At 34.4% G+C, this 15,417-nt stretch overlaps 1 protein-coding gene across 1 annotated transcript in view; it reads left to right on the top strand.

The window, feature by feature from the left end:
* LOC143202883 (uncharacterized) overlaps positions 1–15,417 on the top strand; it is a 543,964-nt gene that overhangs the window by 515,853 nt on the left and 12,694 nt on the right. The window contains exon 7 of the mRNA XM_076414869.1: positions 5,197–5,373. Coding sequence (XP_076270984.1) covers positions 5,197–5,373 — 177 coding nt within the window. The remainder of the gene's footprint in view (positions 1–5,196; positions 5,374–15,417) is intronic.

Below are 15,417 nucleotides of genomic sequence, written 5' to 3'. Positions count from 1 at the left end.
ATCTATTATCGAAGCATGTACAAGATCTGTTGACGCAATCCATTAATCACTTTTACAAAATTCTAGTGATGTTGTAAAAGTGGTCATTTTGGATCGTAATGGCAAAAAACCCAGCCCGAAAGACCAAAAATGTTTGAAGACAGTGAATTAAAAGACTTATTAGATGAAAACCCAGCTCTATATCTCAAAATATTCTCATATACCTTAACAGTTGATGAAAAAAGGAGCGGCAATAGGGAATAACAGGCGCAATGTTATCCTCTTCCATAATAACCCTCGACCGTTGCAAAAGTTAGAATACACTGTTACAACTCTAAAGGGAAGTTCTGTCACACCCAGAATACTCACCAAGCATAACGCCTTCTAATTGACACTTCAGTTCATATCTGAAGCTGCATGATTCGGCTGGAACACGGTTTTAAAAAACTGAAGAAGTGGAAGAATGAGTCAATGACTGGATCGCTGTCAAACCAACATCGTTCCTTCCACATGGTAAGAGTACGTTTCGAAAAATAAGAAAACTAATGGAAAATATTTTTATTAGCACATATTGTACCAATTTATCTTACACCTATCAATAATTATCTTAAGGTAGTTTATATACCATCAAGCCACTTTTTGATATATTCATATGAGACAGTGCTCAGACACAGCTTCCCCCAAAATAATTAGTAACCAAAAGAAGTACTATTCCATGTATATCACGAATAAAACAAATATTTTGCAACAAACACTGTTACATTGAAAATAACTTTCATTATCATTTTGTTTAATTTCTTATAATAACAAATTTTCAATTCACCTTCGCTAATCTTCAGTAGTCTTTAAAAGCAAAAATTGCTATTAAAATTTTATGTTCAGTACTGTCCTGTACGTGTCCATAGTCAAATATTATAATATCTATTAAAATAATTTTTACTTTTACCAACTATGGTTTTATCTGGAAAGGGCCTAAAGTTTAACGTGGGCTCCGAACTACGGTCCTCATCATTGACTGGCGAGTGACCAACTTTAGAAATCATCCCAGAAGACATCCGGTCTTACCCAGCCTGGTTACTGGCGTGACTGGGATCAATTATCACACTGGGATTAAACAATCACAAACATAAATTTCAGATTTACGAATTTACGCCCCAGTAGGATTCGAACCCGCGGCTATCGCAACAGTAGGAGGATCGTCCCATCGCCTTTACCACTGCGCCACCAAGCCGGCTTATTTAATTATTGTGGCTTGTGAATTATCGTGATAAAAATCTAAAGCCATATATTTATATTCCCAGATTCGATCTAAAAAACGTACACAATATATATAACATATTAATCCGAGACCATAATAATATAATAAATTACAATAACTATCCATGAGAATAAAATCACCCTGAGAAACCCTTATCAATAAAAATATTATTTTCTTCTTGTCTTATTTATTTTTAGAAGTACGAAATCTCTCTATTCGAAAGATTCTTTTAACAATAATTTTAGATATTTCACTCTACAAACTTCCATTAATGATTTTACATTTTATAAACTTTCAAAAAACTCTCATCCCTTTTGAATGCAAACTTGACATAAATGTACGATGTTGCCTTTTATGATTCTTCAATGTAACGGAGACTAGTAATATATTACCCTCTCCAAATGCCATTCGGACCTATATATGGAAATTTTTCGCATTCTATTTGGTTAGAAATGACTGACCCTAGGTCAACTCGATCCAGTCTGAATATATTTGTCTCCTTGCCCACATATCAGGGCTACTAAACTTTGTTACAGACTTAAACATATAAGAATTGTTTAATATTATTGTATTTGTATTAATGATATTTAATTTAATTGAATTAACAGGTGAGGCAAACGTCCCGCTACCATTTTTATTGCACGCCATCCTCTATTATTGCCACTCAGCGGAAATTGCGGCAAAACTATCCTAATCGTCCAGAGCCTCACAAAATCACAATTCATCTTTTACATCTGAATTTTCGACAGTACAGAACGACAGCAGACAGGCCCCGTTCTGGAAGATAACTGACGTCTCATAACGCTGAAAATGTGGCTCTGATGCGGGATAGTGTCGCAGAGTCTCCGAAAACATCAATTCAAAGATACAATTCCCAGTTACACATTTCTGCACACAATTTAAGGCGAATTTTAAAAACTAATTTGAAAATATTCCCGTAAAAAATTCAATTAATCCAAAAATTGCTACCGAGAGATCCTGATCAACGAGTTAAATACAGTCAGCAGTCATTGCATCCACTACCAACAACTGTATAGTGTGGTACTCATGCTGGAAACATCATTGGTCCCTATTTATTCGAAAATCACCAAGGTGTTGCAGTTACTGTTACTGCTGAACGGTACCAAGACATCATTCGAAATTTTCTTGTGGTTTCAGCAATATAGGGCACAGCACACACAGCTCGTTCAACAATTCAATCATTGAATGACGTTTTTCCTCGAAGACTAATTTCTCGATTTAGGCCAGCCAGATCTCCGGATATAACAGCACCGGACTTTTTCTTATGGGGTTTTTTAAAATCAAAAGTTTATATGAATAAACCTCAAACGATTCAACATCTTAAAGACAACATTCGTCACGAAATTGAAGAAATTCAGCCTCAGATGTTGGATGTCATGAAAAATGCCTAACGAAAAAAAAACGTAAAGACCAAATAAACTTTTTATGAAAACTAAACTTAGTTATCTTCTCTTTGAGCAAGGTTATAGGCAATTAAAATGGTAACGGGACTTTTGCCCCACGTTGTACTTTGTTTGTTAATGTTACGTAAATGAACATATACATTCTTAAATGTAAATATTAGAAACAAATTAATTACTTCATATAATATTTAAAATAATTTTGCCTAAAATAATGAGAACATTTTAAACAATTTTCATTCGTTATTGGCGTGCTGTAACGCTCTGCGAAATATTTCCTAAATCTTCAGGATCAATAAATAGTGGATATGCCTCAACAAGTATATAATAAATACAAAAGCAGTTAACTGCATATTCACCAGCATGGAGCCCACGGTTGAAGTACTAAACCTAAACTACTAGATCTAACCTTCAAATGACACGTATCCTAATTTTGTGAAAATCCAGCGTTTTATTTAGTGAAACAACTTGTTTACCACGTTCGAATTACCTTGTCAACCAATTTATAGTTCCTAACTACACATTCGTCTGGAGGAAAGTAAAGACAATTTTGAAAAGGTGAAGACAAATCTATTGAGTTGAGACAGTTAAGAAGTTGGGAACCTCGTCCTATCCAACCGATCAAAACTGACATTAACCGAATACAAAGCATATTGTGGACGTGGCTATATGGCAAACAAATATTTTATATTGAGAAGCTAGCGGTTATCTTAAAATCATAATCCACGATAAAGTTCCAAAACTAATTTGTCATTTACATCGTAATTAAATTAAGGTTTAATTGGATAGTAAGCAGTATAAGCTCGAAACGAGCTTTGTGTGATATAATGTTATAGGTTCTAGTTGTTGATAAAATATTATTTAAGTGTTTTATAGTTTTCATCGCTGCATAACAATATGAGTTATTTAGATTTTGAACTTTGCTTTCTGTACAATAGAGTACATAGCAGAGAATGTTGTATTGTAAATTAGGATGAATCTTTTTTGTTTTGTTCAACAAGTTTTTCCTTTAGATACGCTTGATAACAGAGAATGTAGTATGTATATATTTATATATTTCATATAGGAGTACTAATCTCAACACTTTATAATAATAAATTTAGTATTAAAAGCGATATAGCCGGCTTGGTTGGCGCAGTGGTAAAGGTGACAGAATGGTCCTCCTACTCCTACTGATGGGGTATGGTCGTAAATGTATGCTTGTGATTGCTCATAAGCAAGAGTGCAAAATCCGACAAGAAAAAGAATCTCAGTAATGCTAGTAACCTGGCTGGGTAAGACCGGATGTCTTCAGGGATGATTTCTAAGTTGGCCACTCGCCAGTCGGTAGGCTTAATGTAGAGGACCGTGGTTCTGACCTCACGTTAAACAATAGATCCAGTTCAGATGAACCCTCATTAGTAAAAAGCAGACTTTAAAATATAAAAAAGCGATATAAATATTACTAAGAAATTTCAAATTATATATATATATTCTGAGCTTTAGTTCAGTTTGGCTTTGACATACAACAAAATTCTAATCTAAATAAAATAATTGAACAAAAATGTCACCAAATATAATTTAACATCATAGTATACCTAAAAACTACAGTTAATTATACAGCCACAATAGTTTATAGGTTAGAGTTATAAACTTTTATCACTATTGCTTTCAAGAATTTTGCATACGTGTGACAACCGAACGACTTTGACAGACTCGTTCGTTTACGTATTCGAACTAATCAGACAGCATTGTGTCTCTTTTTAACTACAATGAAATGAGAAGGAAAATATTGTCTGATTCTGAAACGAATTTACAAATTGCGGTAGGCAACACAATAAACATCTTGATGACGTATATACAAGAAAACTTTGAATAGACTATATACTGAATATGGTTGTGTACAATAGCGGGTGAATATAATAAAATAAAAAATATTTACGCAGATTATTATTTACAGATATGTTGTTAAATGATCAAGAAAATATTTATATATATTTAATGTAGCAGAAATAAATTTCTATTATTAAACTTCAATACGTACCAGCGTATGCTATGTAATTTATGAATCAAAACTATTCTCAGTATCAAATTTATTAGATATGGTACTTATACCAAATGATTTGGTGACCAAAACTGATGTAAATACGCCATGAATATAATAAAATAATTTTTATATCAATTGAAAATATGGAGTCTCCAAGCGTTTTAACAATAGTGTAGAGATTGTAAACCATATTTACAACGAATATTGTAAAACAATGAAACTATTTTTAAATGCAAATTCCTACAATATACACTATAAACGTAAAATCTTTACGTAATTTAATGAAGTAGACAGTATAATACAATAGAGCACTACAAATGTAAAATCGATATGCATAAATGAGCCATTAACGAGAACATTAAGCAAACTCTAACAATGCTTAGTGGCAAAACCACGCTGAATATCCGTTATTAATGTGTTACGGAAACCTCGGCATAGAAACAAGATATTTATAAAGGCCATTTACGGCGATAAATTAATAAAATCTCTTTAAAAAACGATTTCTGTCGTAGGAAACGCCGTTAATCGACGGCCACAACGATCTGCCGTGGAACATACGGAAATTCCTTCACAACAAACTGAAGAATTTCAAGTTCGACAGTGATTTGAGGGAGGTCGCTCCCTGGTCTAACAGTGCTTGGAGTCATACCGACTTGGAGAGGTTGGAGAAAGGCCATGTTACAGCTCAGGTAAATATGCAGTATTGTTTTCATTCGTACTTTTATAAGACGTTGTTTTATATCTTAAATTAACTCACAATAGCTGGTCAATTGAAAAGTCCCCGGCCTACCATAGTAAAAAGGATTTTTTTCATTCCCTTGAAGGGTGATACACTGATTATAGCGACCCTCCAACTTTTCGATACCATTTTTGTAGTACGATTTGTCCTTTGCTTCAAAATAGGCCTCAGTTTCGTCGATCACCTCTTCATTCCATGAAAATTTCCTCCCAGCGAGCATTCTTTTGAGATCTGAGAACAGGAATTAGTCGCTGGTGGCCAGATCCGGAGAATACAGCGGATGAGGAAGCAATTCGAAGCCCAATTCATGGATTTTTGCCATCGTTTTCACTGATTTGTGACACGATGCATTGTCTCGGTGAAGCAGCACTTTCTATTTCTTCAAATGCGGCCGTTTTTCGGCGATTCCGTCCTTCAAACGGTCCAATAACGCTATATAATAGTCGCTATTGATGGTCCTTCCTTCTTCATGGAATCATAACCTTGCCAGCCGACTGTTGCGTTTTCCCTCGCTTTGGAGCGGGTTCATCGTATGCAGTCCACTCGGATTATGTTTCATCTATTGTCACATATTGATGCAAAAAATTGGGTTTATTACGCTTGATCATCTTCAAACACTGCTCCGAATTATCAACTCGTCGTTATTTTTGGTCAAAAGTGAACTTGCGCGGCACCCACTTTGCACAGAGCTTTCTCATACCCAAATATTCGTGAATGATATGATGTACACGTTCAGTTGATATCTTCAGAGTGTCTATTATTTCGTTCAATTTCAATTTACGGTCATTCAAAATAATTTTGTGGATTTTTTAATATTTTGTCGGTAATAACCTCTTTTGGGCGTCCACTGTGTTCACCGTCTTCGGTGCTCATTCTTTTGATGGTTGATTTTCCTGGGGCAGTGTCCGAACACTCGGCATCAAGAAAAGTTTTTGCTTCAACTATATTTTTCCGTTCAGAAAGTAATAGTTTACCAACACGCGAAATTCCTTTTTATCCATTTTTTTCGCAATAACAAAAGTTGCTTCACTCAACATGCTATAATTCACAAACTAATGATCCGACAGCTGTCAAATTTATACACGCATCTTTTGAGGGTTAGGGCTAACTAAAAAACATATGGATTTAATTCTAGAAGAGCCATCTATGTGTCAGGCTGGGCTGGCTTTCAACTGACCTGTTACTATATAGTAACTTCTGTTGCCTTCTGTTCGACAAAATATTTATTAATTAATAAGTTATTGAGCCATCATTACAATATTGTTCTATTCTTGTATTAAGACAACATTCAATTGCTTTAATGATGTTTGTGATGGAAATATATATGTGATAGCAATATACTATACCATTACGGATATCAAGATATTCATTTGATAGTCCAGCTATATATATATATATATATATATATATATATATATATATATATATATATATATTACGTAAGTAACTAAAATATAAACAACAGTCAGTTTTAGTCAGAATTATCATTATTTCAATAAATAATGTAATCCCAGCAAACTGTATTTATACTAAACGAATGTTATATATTGCAAAATGCAAAAACGACTAAGTGCGAGTTTCATTTCAATCTTGAAAATGGCTTTCTTCGACCCCATCGACTGGCGTCCCTTTTAATTAAATTTAAAAATAACGAGCCCCATGGTTCACTTAACAAATATCTCCTCTCGTCTGGAACGGCCACGTTTTAATAGAAACCAAGTAAGTAATAATTCCTGCAGCCCGTTCAGAACTGCACTGGAAAGCCAATATTCTATCGGTAACTTTTCAATTTTAAAAAGCTATTCCCGACGCTTTCGCTCCATTATTTCGCGCCCAGGGATGCCGGCGACATTGCCAAACAAAATTAAGATTGCGTCCGCGATAACGACACAAACGTTTTCATCGTTCCGAGGCAGATAACCGATGAAAAACGTCTCCACGCCGCGCGAGATAGCGGACCGAGTAGCGTTAGCGAGTTTATAATTTTTGATATATTTAGCGGTCCGACAAATATAAAAATATCAATTTATGCGCGAATGTCGACGGTGATGGAAAATGCGGGGAAGTTTGAGGGCTCGAGATGCGTCGCGGATGTTTAATAAACTGCCAGTAAAGCAATTTAGATGTCGGAATGCTCCCAAGGGGTTGGGTTGAGATTTTATACTTTTAGTAATGAGCTGTTTGAGTGAAGTTATAAAGATGTTGATAACACACTGGGTTCTATTATTGTTCATATTATCATCTTGTTGACGAACAGGTCAATTGAAAAATCCCCGGCCTACCGTAGTAAAACACATTTTATTGGCAAAATTAGTTTTTTTGTTCAACATAAGTCCTGATACACCGATTATAGCGACCCTCCAACTTTTCGATACCATTTTTGTAGTACGATTTGTGCTTTGCTTCAAAATAGGGCTCAGTTTCGGCGATCATCTCTTCATTCGAAGAACATTTCTTCCCAACGAGCATTCTTTTGAGATCTGATAACAGGAAATAGTCGCTGGGGGCCTGATCCGGATAATACGGTGCAATTCACCCGGATCACTGTCGATTGGACTTCGGAATGAAATTATGGAGCCATATTTCATCCATTGTCACATATCAGCGTAAAAGCTCGGGTTTACTACGCTTGATCATCTTCAAATACTGCTCCGAATAATCAACCCGTCGTTATTTTTGGTCAAAAGTGTGCTCGCGCGGCACCCACTTTGCATAGAGCTTTGTCATACCCAAATATTCGTGAATGATATGATGTACACGTTCAGTTGATATCTTTAGAGTGTCTGCTATTTCATTCAATTTCAATATACGGTCATTCAAAATCATTTTGTGGATTTTTTAAATATTTTCGTCGGTAACAACCTCTTTTTGGCATCCACTGCTTTCACTGGATCTGGTGCTCATTTCACCACGTCTAAACTTAGCACACCAATCCTTGATGGTTGATTTTCCTGGGGCAATGTCCGGAAACTCGGCATCAAGCCACGTTTTTGCTTCAACTGTATTTTTTCCTTCAAAAAGCAATATTTTATCAACACCCGAAATTCCTTTTTATCCATTTTTTTTCACAATAACAAAAGTTGCTTCACTCAAAATGTTATAATTCACAAACTAATGATCCGACAGCTGTCAAATTTATACACGTACCTTTTGAGGTTTAGGACTAACTAAAAAACATGTGGATTTAATTCTAGTAGCGCCATCCATGTGTCAGGCCGAGGACTTTTCAATTGACCTGTTAGCTTATTACACATCCTTGATTGACATTTTTTCAGCAAAGACATACTATAGTCCGTTCAATAAAACAGTGGACTCACGTCATCTGAATTGATGACGCATTTAACCAAATGCTCATGTATATTCTGAACAAATCTTTCACAATCTACAATAATATTTATAGTTATTGTATATTAATTATATACTCATCTTTAGTTGTTTCCACTCTCATCACCCTGTCTTGCAAGTTGTTAGCAACGAATCATAGTATCATGTTCAGAAAGTTTACTTCAAGTGAATAATTAAGCTGTTTCCTCTTCAATGTGTCTAGGTGTTATTAACCATTTCAACTCAACAGTTCTTAGAAGAACAAGAACAATATATCTGCAATGAATTATTAGTAAATGTTACGACTTATAGTACCTAATCAATTGTTATTCTAAAGTTTTCCATCAACTTTTATTGTCTTAAGACTTTTTGTAATCATACGACAAGTGTGGCCCAATGTCCCACTCTAAAATAACGACGTCTCATCTAAATACTCAAGTTGAAATAACAAGTCTTCTTTGATTTTATTATATGATTTCTGAAAATTTTATTATTTTAAAAGCAATGTCTGGATGTTACTTATTAGACCTATTCGTGGGTTATCTTTACACCATTTAAATACAATATTACCCAATAGTGTACAAAGTTCTACATGCCTCAAGGACCATATTTCATATCATCTCTATCGAATCTTACAAGGAGCCAGAGGAGACCTCCATTATTTCGTTCCTGTTCGAAGTAGCTGATTAGAAACGCAATATGTTCTGTCTAGCTTCGGCATTTGCAATCAGAGTAATAATACGAAGCGATTTGAAGTTTATCAAAACAAGCAAAGCGTTAAAACAACGTTTACCGGTTTATAGTAGTTGTTATAATTAATAATTTGAAGAATTTTGCAGACATTTGACTTTTACAGTTTCATTCGTTTATGTATTCGAATGTATCAGACAGCGTTGTATCTTTTTTTAACTCGAATAAAATGAAAAGGAATATAGTCTCTGATTCTAAAACGAATTTACAAATTGCGGCAGGCTATACATTAAACATCTTGGTGACGTATGTTCGCTGCTTCTTTGGATAGATTATATCTATTAGGCCATCAGGTAAATTTCGCGACCATTCTAGACTAAACTTCGTTAACGGAACGTTGGATATCAATAGTTATTCCCAAAAAAAATGGAAAGAATAAAAGAATTTTAAAACGTACGGCCAACCAGCCAAAATATTTCGGCAGTTCTCTAAAAATATTTTCGTTGGAACTTCTCAAGCGATAATAAAAGAATGTGCCGTACGGTTTTTGCCAGCCCTTTTCCTGGACATCGCGTTTGGCGCTGTGCTTTTGTCGGAAGCCGAAGCAATTCTAGCCCCTTTTGTCGTCCGACGCTCCAGTAATACTTTTTGTACAGCGGCGGTGTCATAGAAAAATAGGTTATCAAGAAATATCAGCGTAAACAGTCGGAGCGGTTTTTTGTTTTGATTGTTCGCTTCGGTATGAACATCTAAAATTTGAACTGTGTTGTTGTGTTCGGATAGGTCGCGTTATTCCCAGATATGTTTCGTAAAATTCTTACATGGATGATATATATTCAACTTCCCGTAGATACGCTACTGTATTGTATATTCATTTATACAATTTTATTTTAATGTTTACAAAATTATGATAAAAATGACTATTATAAGCTCATTAACTCAAAATTGATACATAACGTGAAAAGACGTTCATTTTTTTACGAACAACGACGTGTTTTTTAGTGTCTAATAGTTCAACAGTCTACCCAAAAAGCAGTATGTCTTATCACAATTATTATATCAATGGCATATAGAAGATCAGTTCAATAAGTGATCACCTAAGTAAACTATCTTATTCTAAATATTACATCAGATCGGATGCCAATAAACCTTTAAGTTCTCACACTTCACCGTTATCACTGACATTTAACTAACTGGTAAGCCCATTAAGGTTTTGTGACATTCTTTCGAAGCAGTTAACAATTACAGAGACGTTTTTTTTAGTAGTCTAATAATTCAACAGTCTACCCAAAAAGCAGTATGTCTTATCACAATTATTGTATCCATGGCAAATGGAAGATCAGTTCAATAAGAGATCACCTAAGTAAACTATCTTATTCTAAATATTACATCAGATCGGATGCCAATAAACCTTTAAGTTCTCACACATCACCGTTATCACTGACATTTAACTAACTGGTAAGCCCATTGGGGTTTTGTGACATTCTTTCGAAGCAGTTAACAATTACACAGACGTTTTTTTTAGTAGTCTAATAATTCAACAGTCTACCCAAAAAGCAGTATGTCTTATCACAATTATTGTATCCATGGCATATAGAAGATCAGTTCAATAAGTGATCACCTAAGTAAACTATCTTATTCTAAATATTACATCAGATCGGATGCCAATAAACCTTTAAGTTCTCACACATCACCGTTATCACTGACATTTAACGAACTGGTAAGCCCATTGGGGTTTTGTGACATTCTTTCGAAGCACTTAACAATTACAGAGACATCACTCTATATTATTTCATTAGATACGTAGTACGAAGCACCGACATACCAATTTATTTTGGGACCGTTGAATGATATTTGCTAAAAGTAACAGGTCAATTGGAAAGTCCTGGCCTACCATAGTAAAACAAATTTTTTTGTGCAAAATTTTTTTTTATTCGACATAATTCCATTCAAGGGTGATACTGAGTATAGAGACCCTCCAACTTTTCGATACCATTTTTGTAGTACGATTTATCATTTGCTTCAAAATAGACCTCATTTTTGGCGATCATCTCTTCATTCGACGAAAATTTCTTCCCAACGAGCATTATTTTGAGATCTGAGAACAGCAAATAGTCTCTGGGGGCCAGATCTGGAGAATACGGTGGATGAGTAAGCAATTCGAACAGTACATTGTCTTGGTGAAGCAGCACTTTCTTTTTCTTCAAATGCGGCCGTTTTTCGGCCATTTGACTCTTTCGGCACTGCTCCGAATCATCAATTCGTTGTTTTTAGTCAAAAATGAGCTCGCGCGGCACCCATTTTGCGCAGAGCTTTCTCATATCAAAATATTCGTGAATGATATGATGTGCACGTTTAGTTGATATCTTTAGAGTGTCTGCTATTTCATTCAATTTCAATTTACAGGCACTCAAAATCATTTTGTGAATTTTTTAAATGTTTTCGTCGCTAACAACCTCCTTTGGGCGTCCACTGCGTTTACCGTCTTCGGTGCTCGTTTCACCACGTCTAAACTTAGTATACCGATCCTCGATGGTTGATTTTCCTGGGACGGTGTACGGAAACTCGGCATTAAGCCAAGTTTTTGCTTCAACTATATCTATATACTAACTTAACTATATAATTAACTATATCATTATACTTGACATCAGACTGAACTCTCAGGTTAGTTTTATCAACTAATCGAACTACTATACTGTAAAAACAGTGTGATATAATATATAAAAGGTAAATTTGTTCTAAGTCTACCTGATATAAACGTAAATTTCCGATATATTAAGAATATTGAGAGATAAGTAATTTAAAGTTTCCATACAGCGCTTACTTCAGGCTTGGTCTCTCAATTTCAGTTGCCTCATGGCGTAATAAGCCTCGCGGGATGGCGAGGAAACCTAGCAAGGGAAAATATGTTTCGTATGACGTCCTAACGCATCTTGAAAATTTTAAATTAGTTTTAAAAGAAGACGTTTTGTAATATTGAACGGGGAAGTAAAACGTTAAAACCAACAAAATAGAATGCACATTTTCAGATATTCTCCAGAAAAAAGCTAAGATATATAATTATAATACTAATTATATATATATATATATATATATATATATATATATATATATATATATATGATGTAATATATACTAAGATGTATAATGTAATTTTTTTTTTGTTATCATTGACACTTGTTAATTAACTAATATTAGCTCTAGTCCAAAGTAATTAATTATCTTACTTACCATAAAGTAATACATTAGTAAAATTCAAATAATTGAAAAATTCATCTTCATTACCTCAGATTACCTTCTGCCACATTAATAATTTTTCCTATTTTTTCTTTCATTGGCGCTCTTGGTTCCAGATGTTTTTATTTTCCCTTTGCCTTGAACGTTCTTTGTAACATGCCATGAGAGCCCTTGTCACCTAGTTCCCGTAGATGTATCTAGTTTAAACTATACGCTAACTAAAATTTTACTAATAATTAATACGTTATAAAGTAATTTTTGTATTGTCTGCTGCTAATTTTCTTTACTAAATAATAAATAATTATATTACCTCAACAAACTTTTGTAAACACAAGAATTAACCTAATAATTATTTCATAACCACAACTCTCGTAAACAACAACGCGTGGCTGTTTGAAACCCATCTATACGGGTGCACAGAGTTTATTGTAAAGTCAATTTTGAACGGGTGTGGGATCATGTAGGGGCGTTCTTGACAATTAAACCTATTTCGACTGGAGTTCTCTAGGGTATTGTCTTGGGACATCTGCTATATCTGCTCCACACTGCTGAAATCTCAACAAAAAAAGAAACAGTACTTGGAATATTTGTTGAAGACACAGTTATCATGGCGAAATACACATCTCTGCCTAAGGGTGTATAAGAAGTAAGTAACAGTCAACGAAATATACAATTGGACTAGAGACTCGAAAATACAGCTTAATAGCTCCAAATCTATCCATGTTAATTTTGCGTTGCTGCGAAATGACAAAGACCTAATTATATCACTTGACGGATGCTCGATTTCTCAAACAGAACCATCTCGATGGAAGATTAAATTGGAAATATTATGTTAGGCAAAAAGCAGAGCAGATTAGATTAAAATTCAAGCAACTCTACTAATTAGTTGGAAGATACTCCCAAATTGACCTAAAATCAAAGAGGTTGATTTATCAGCCAATCATAAAGCTAATTTGAACTTGTGGTGTGCAAATATAGAGTTGCACTAAAACATCAAACCAACTAGTAATCCAACCCAGCCAAAATAAAGTTCTACGATTAATTACCAATGCTTATCGCTACAGAACCAACGAAGAGCTGCACGATGACCTCGAAATCTAATGGATATGCGATTTTTTTTTCATTATTTTTATTTAATTTTTACATTGTTACTAGTCGTTTCCGACTAACCTACAATTTGTCTTTATGATAACTTAAATCTAGGTATATAACTAGGAGACTCATCGGTCCTATGTCAGTCTCTGGTGAAATAATATTTATACATGTCACTGCTGTATTTTTTATTATATGCACCTCACTACACAACACTACGCAAGATCAGATGGTTTGATTCTTTTGAGTGTGTGTCCTGCTCTGGTAGTATCCAGAAGCTGTAATACTTCAGTATTCTCATGAGAATGAAATCTTTCTTTATGTCCCCTTACAATTCTCTTGATTTCTTGACTGATTGTGGGTATCTGAAGGTCTCGTTTTAGATAGTCAGTCCTGTAGTATTTGGGTGCACCCACAATACTTCTCAGGACTTTGTTCTGAAAAATTTGTAATTTGTTTATGTTACTCTTTGCAGAACATCCCCATAATTGAACTCCGTATGTCCATATAGGTTTCAGTATTTGCTTATATAATAGTAATTTATTATGTACTGATAATTGTGATTTTCTTCCAATTACCCAACATATTTTCCTATATTTCAATTATTTTCGTTTATTCTTTATATGTTGAACTTTTAAAATTTCACGAAACGACGAATAACGGAGCACTTTTGTTAATGAAATCACGAAGATGGTTCAACTTTATGTTTCGAGTATATATTTCACGATGCCTTAACTTATTGGTGATATATTGCTAATTTTTATTCATCTTCGTCAATGTTTCTATTTTTTTGTTGGCATTTTATGTATGTTCTTCATCTATAAACCTATAAATTTTATTTTAGTTTGAAGCTTGAAGCAATAGCCGCCACTCTTCCCATCTTTCAGACAATTTACGAATTCCACCTTGAAAGAACGATGTATCTTTTGGGTCTGTCCACGAATCGATCGCTTTTTTTTCGTATCTTCATAAGAAATTAAGCACTCCTCAGGCAGGTGAGCACTCACATGTTGCTACAAGTAATAATCAGAAGTTGCGAGGTCTGGAGGATAAAGTGGGTACGGTAGTACTTCCCACTCAGACGACAGTAAAAAAAGAAAGGCACTGCAGCGGGCACTGCTCATTAGCATTTATTCTAAACGAATAACGGAGCACTTTTGTTAATGAAATCACGAAGATGGTTCTTCACGAATGGTTATTGGTGATATATTGCTAATTTTTATTAATCTTCGTCAATGTTTCTATTTTCTTGTTGGCATTTTATGTATGTTCTTCATCTATAAACCTATAAATTTTATTATAATTTGACTGATTGTGGGTATCTGAATGTCTCGATGTAGGTAGTCAGTCCTGTAGTATTTGGGTGCACCCACAATACTTCTCAGGACTTTGTTCTGAAAAATTTGTAATTTGTTTATATTACTCTTTGCAGAATATCCCCATAATTTAACTCAGTATGTCCATATAGGTTTCAGTATTTGCTTATATAATAGCAATTTATTATATACTGATAATTGTAATTTTCCTCCAATTAACCAATACATTTTCCTATATTTCAATTATTTTGGTTTATTCTTTATATGTTCCTTCCGGCAAAGTTTTGCATCAAAACTCATTCTGAAATATTTAGCGTTGTTGCTATATGGAATGA

Source organism: Rhynchophorus ferrugineus, unplaced genomic scaffold (assembly GCF_030347505.1).
Source record: "Rhynchophorus ferrugineus isolate W39M unplaced genomic scaffold, kcgeb_rfMv2 rfM9, whole genome shotgun sequence".
Classification (NCBI taxonomy): domain Eukaryota; kingdom Metazoa; phylum Arthropoda; class Insecta; order Coleoptera; family Curculionidae; genus Rhynchophorus; species Rhynchophorus ferrugineus.
Note: the sequence above shows the minus strand (reverse complement) of the source record. Positions and strands in the feature narration are given on the sequence as shown.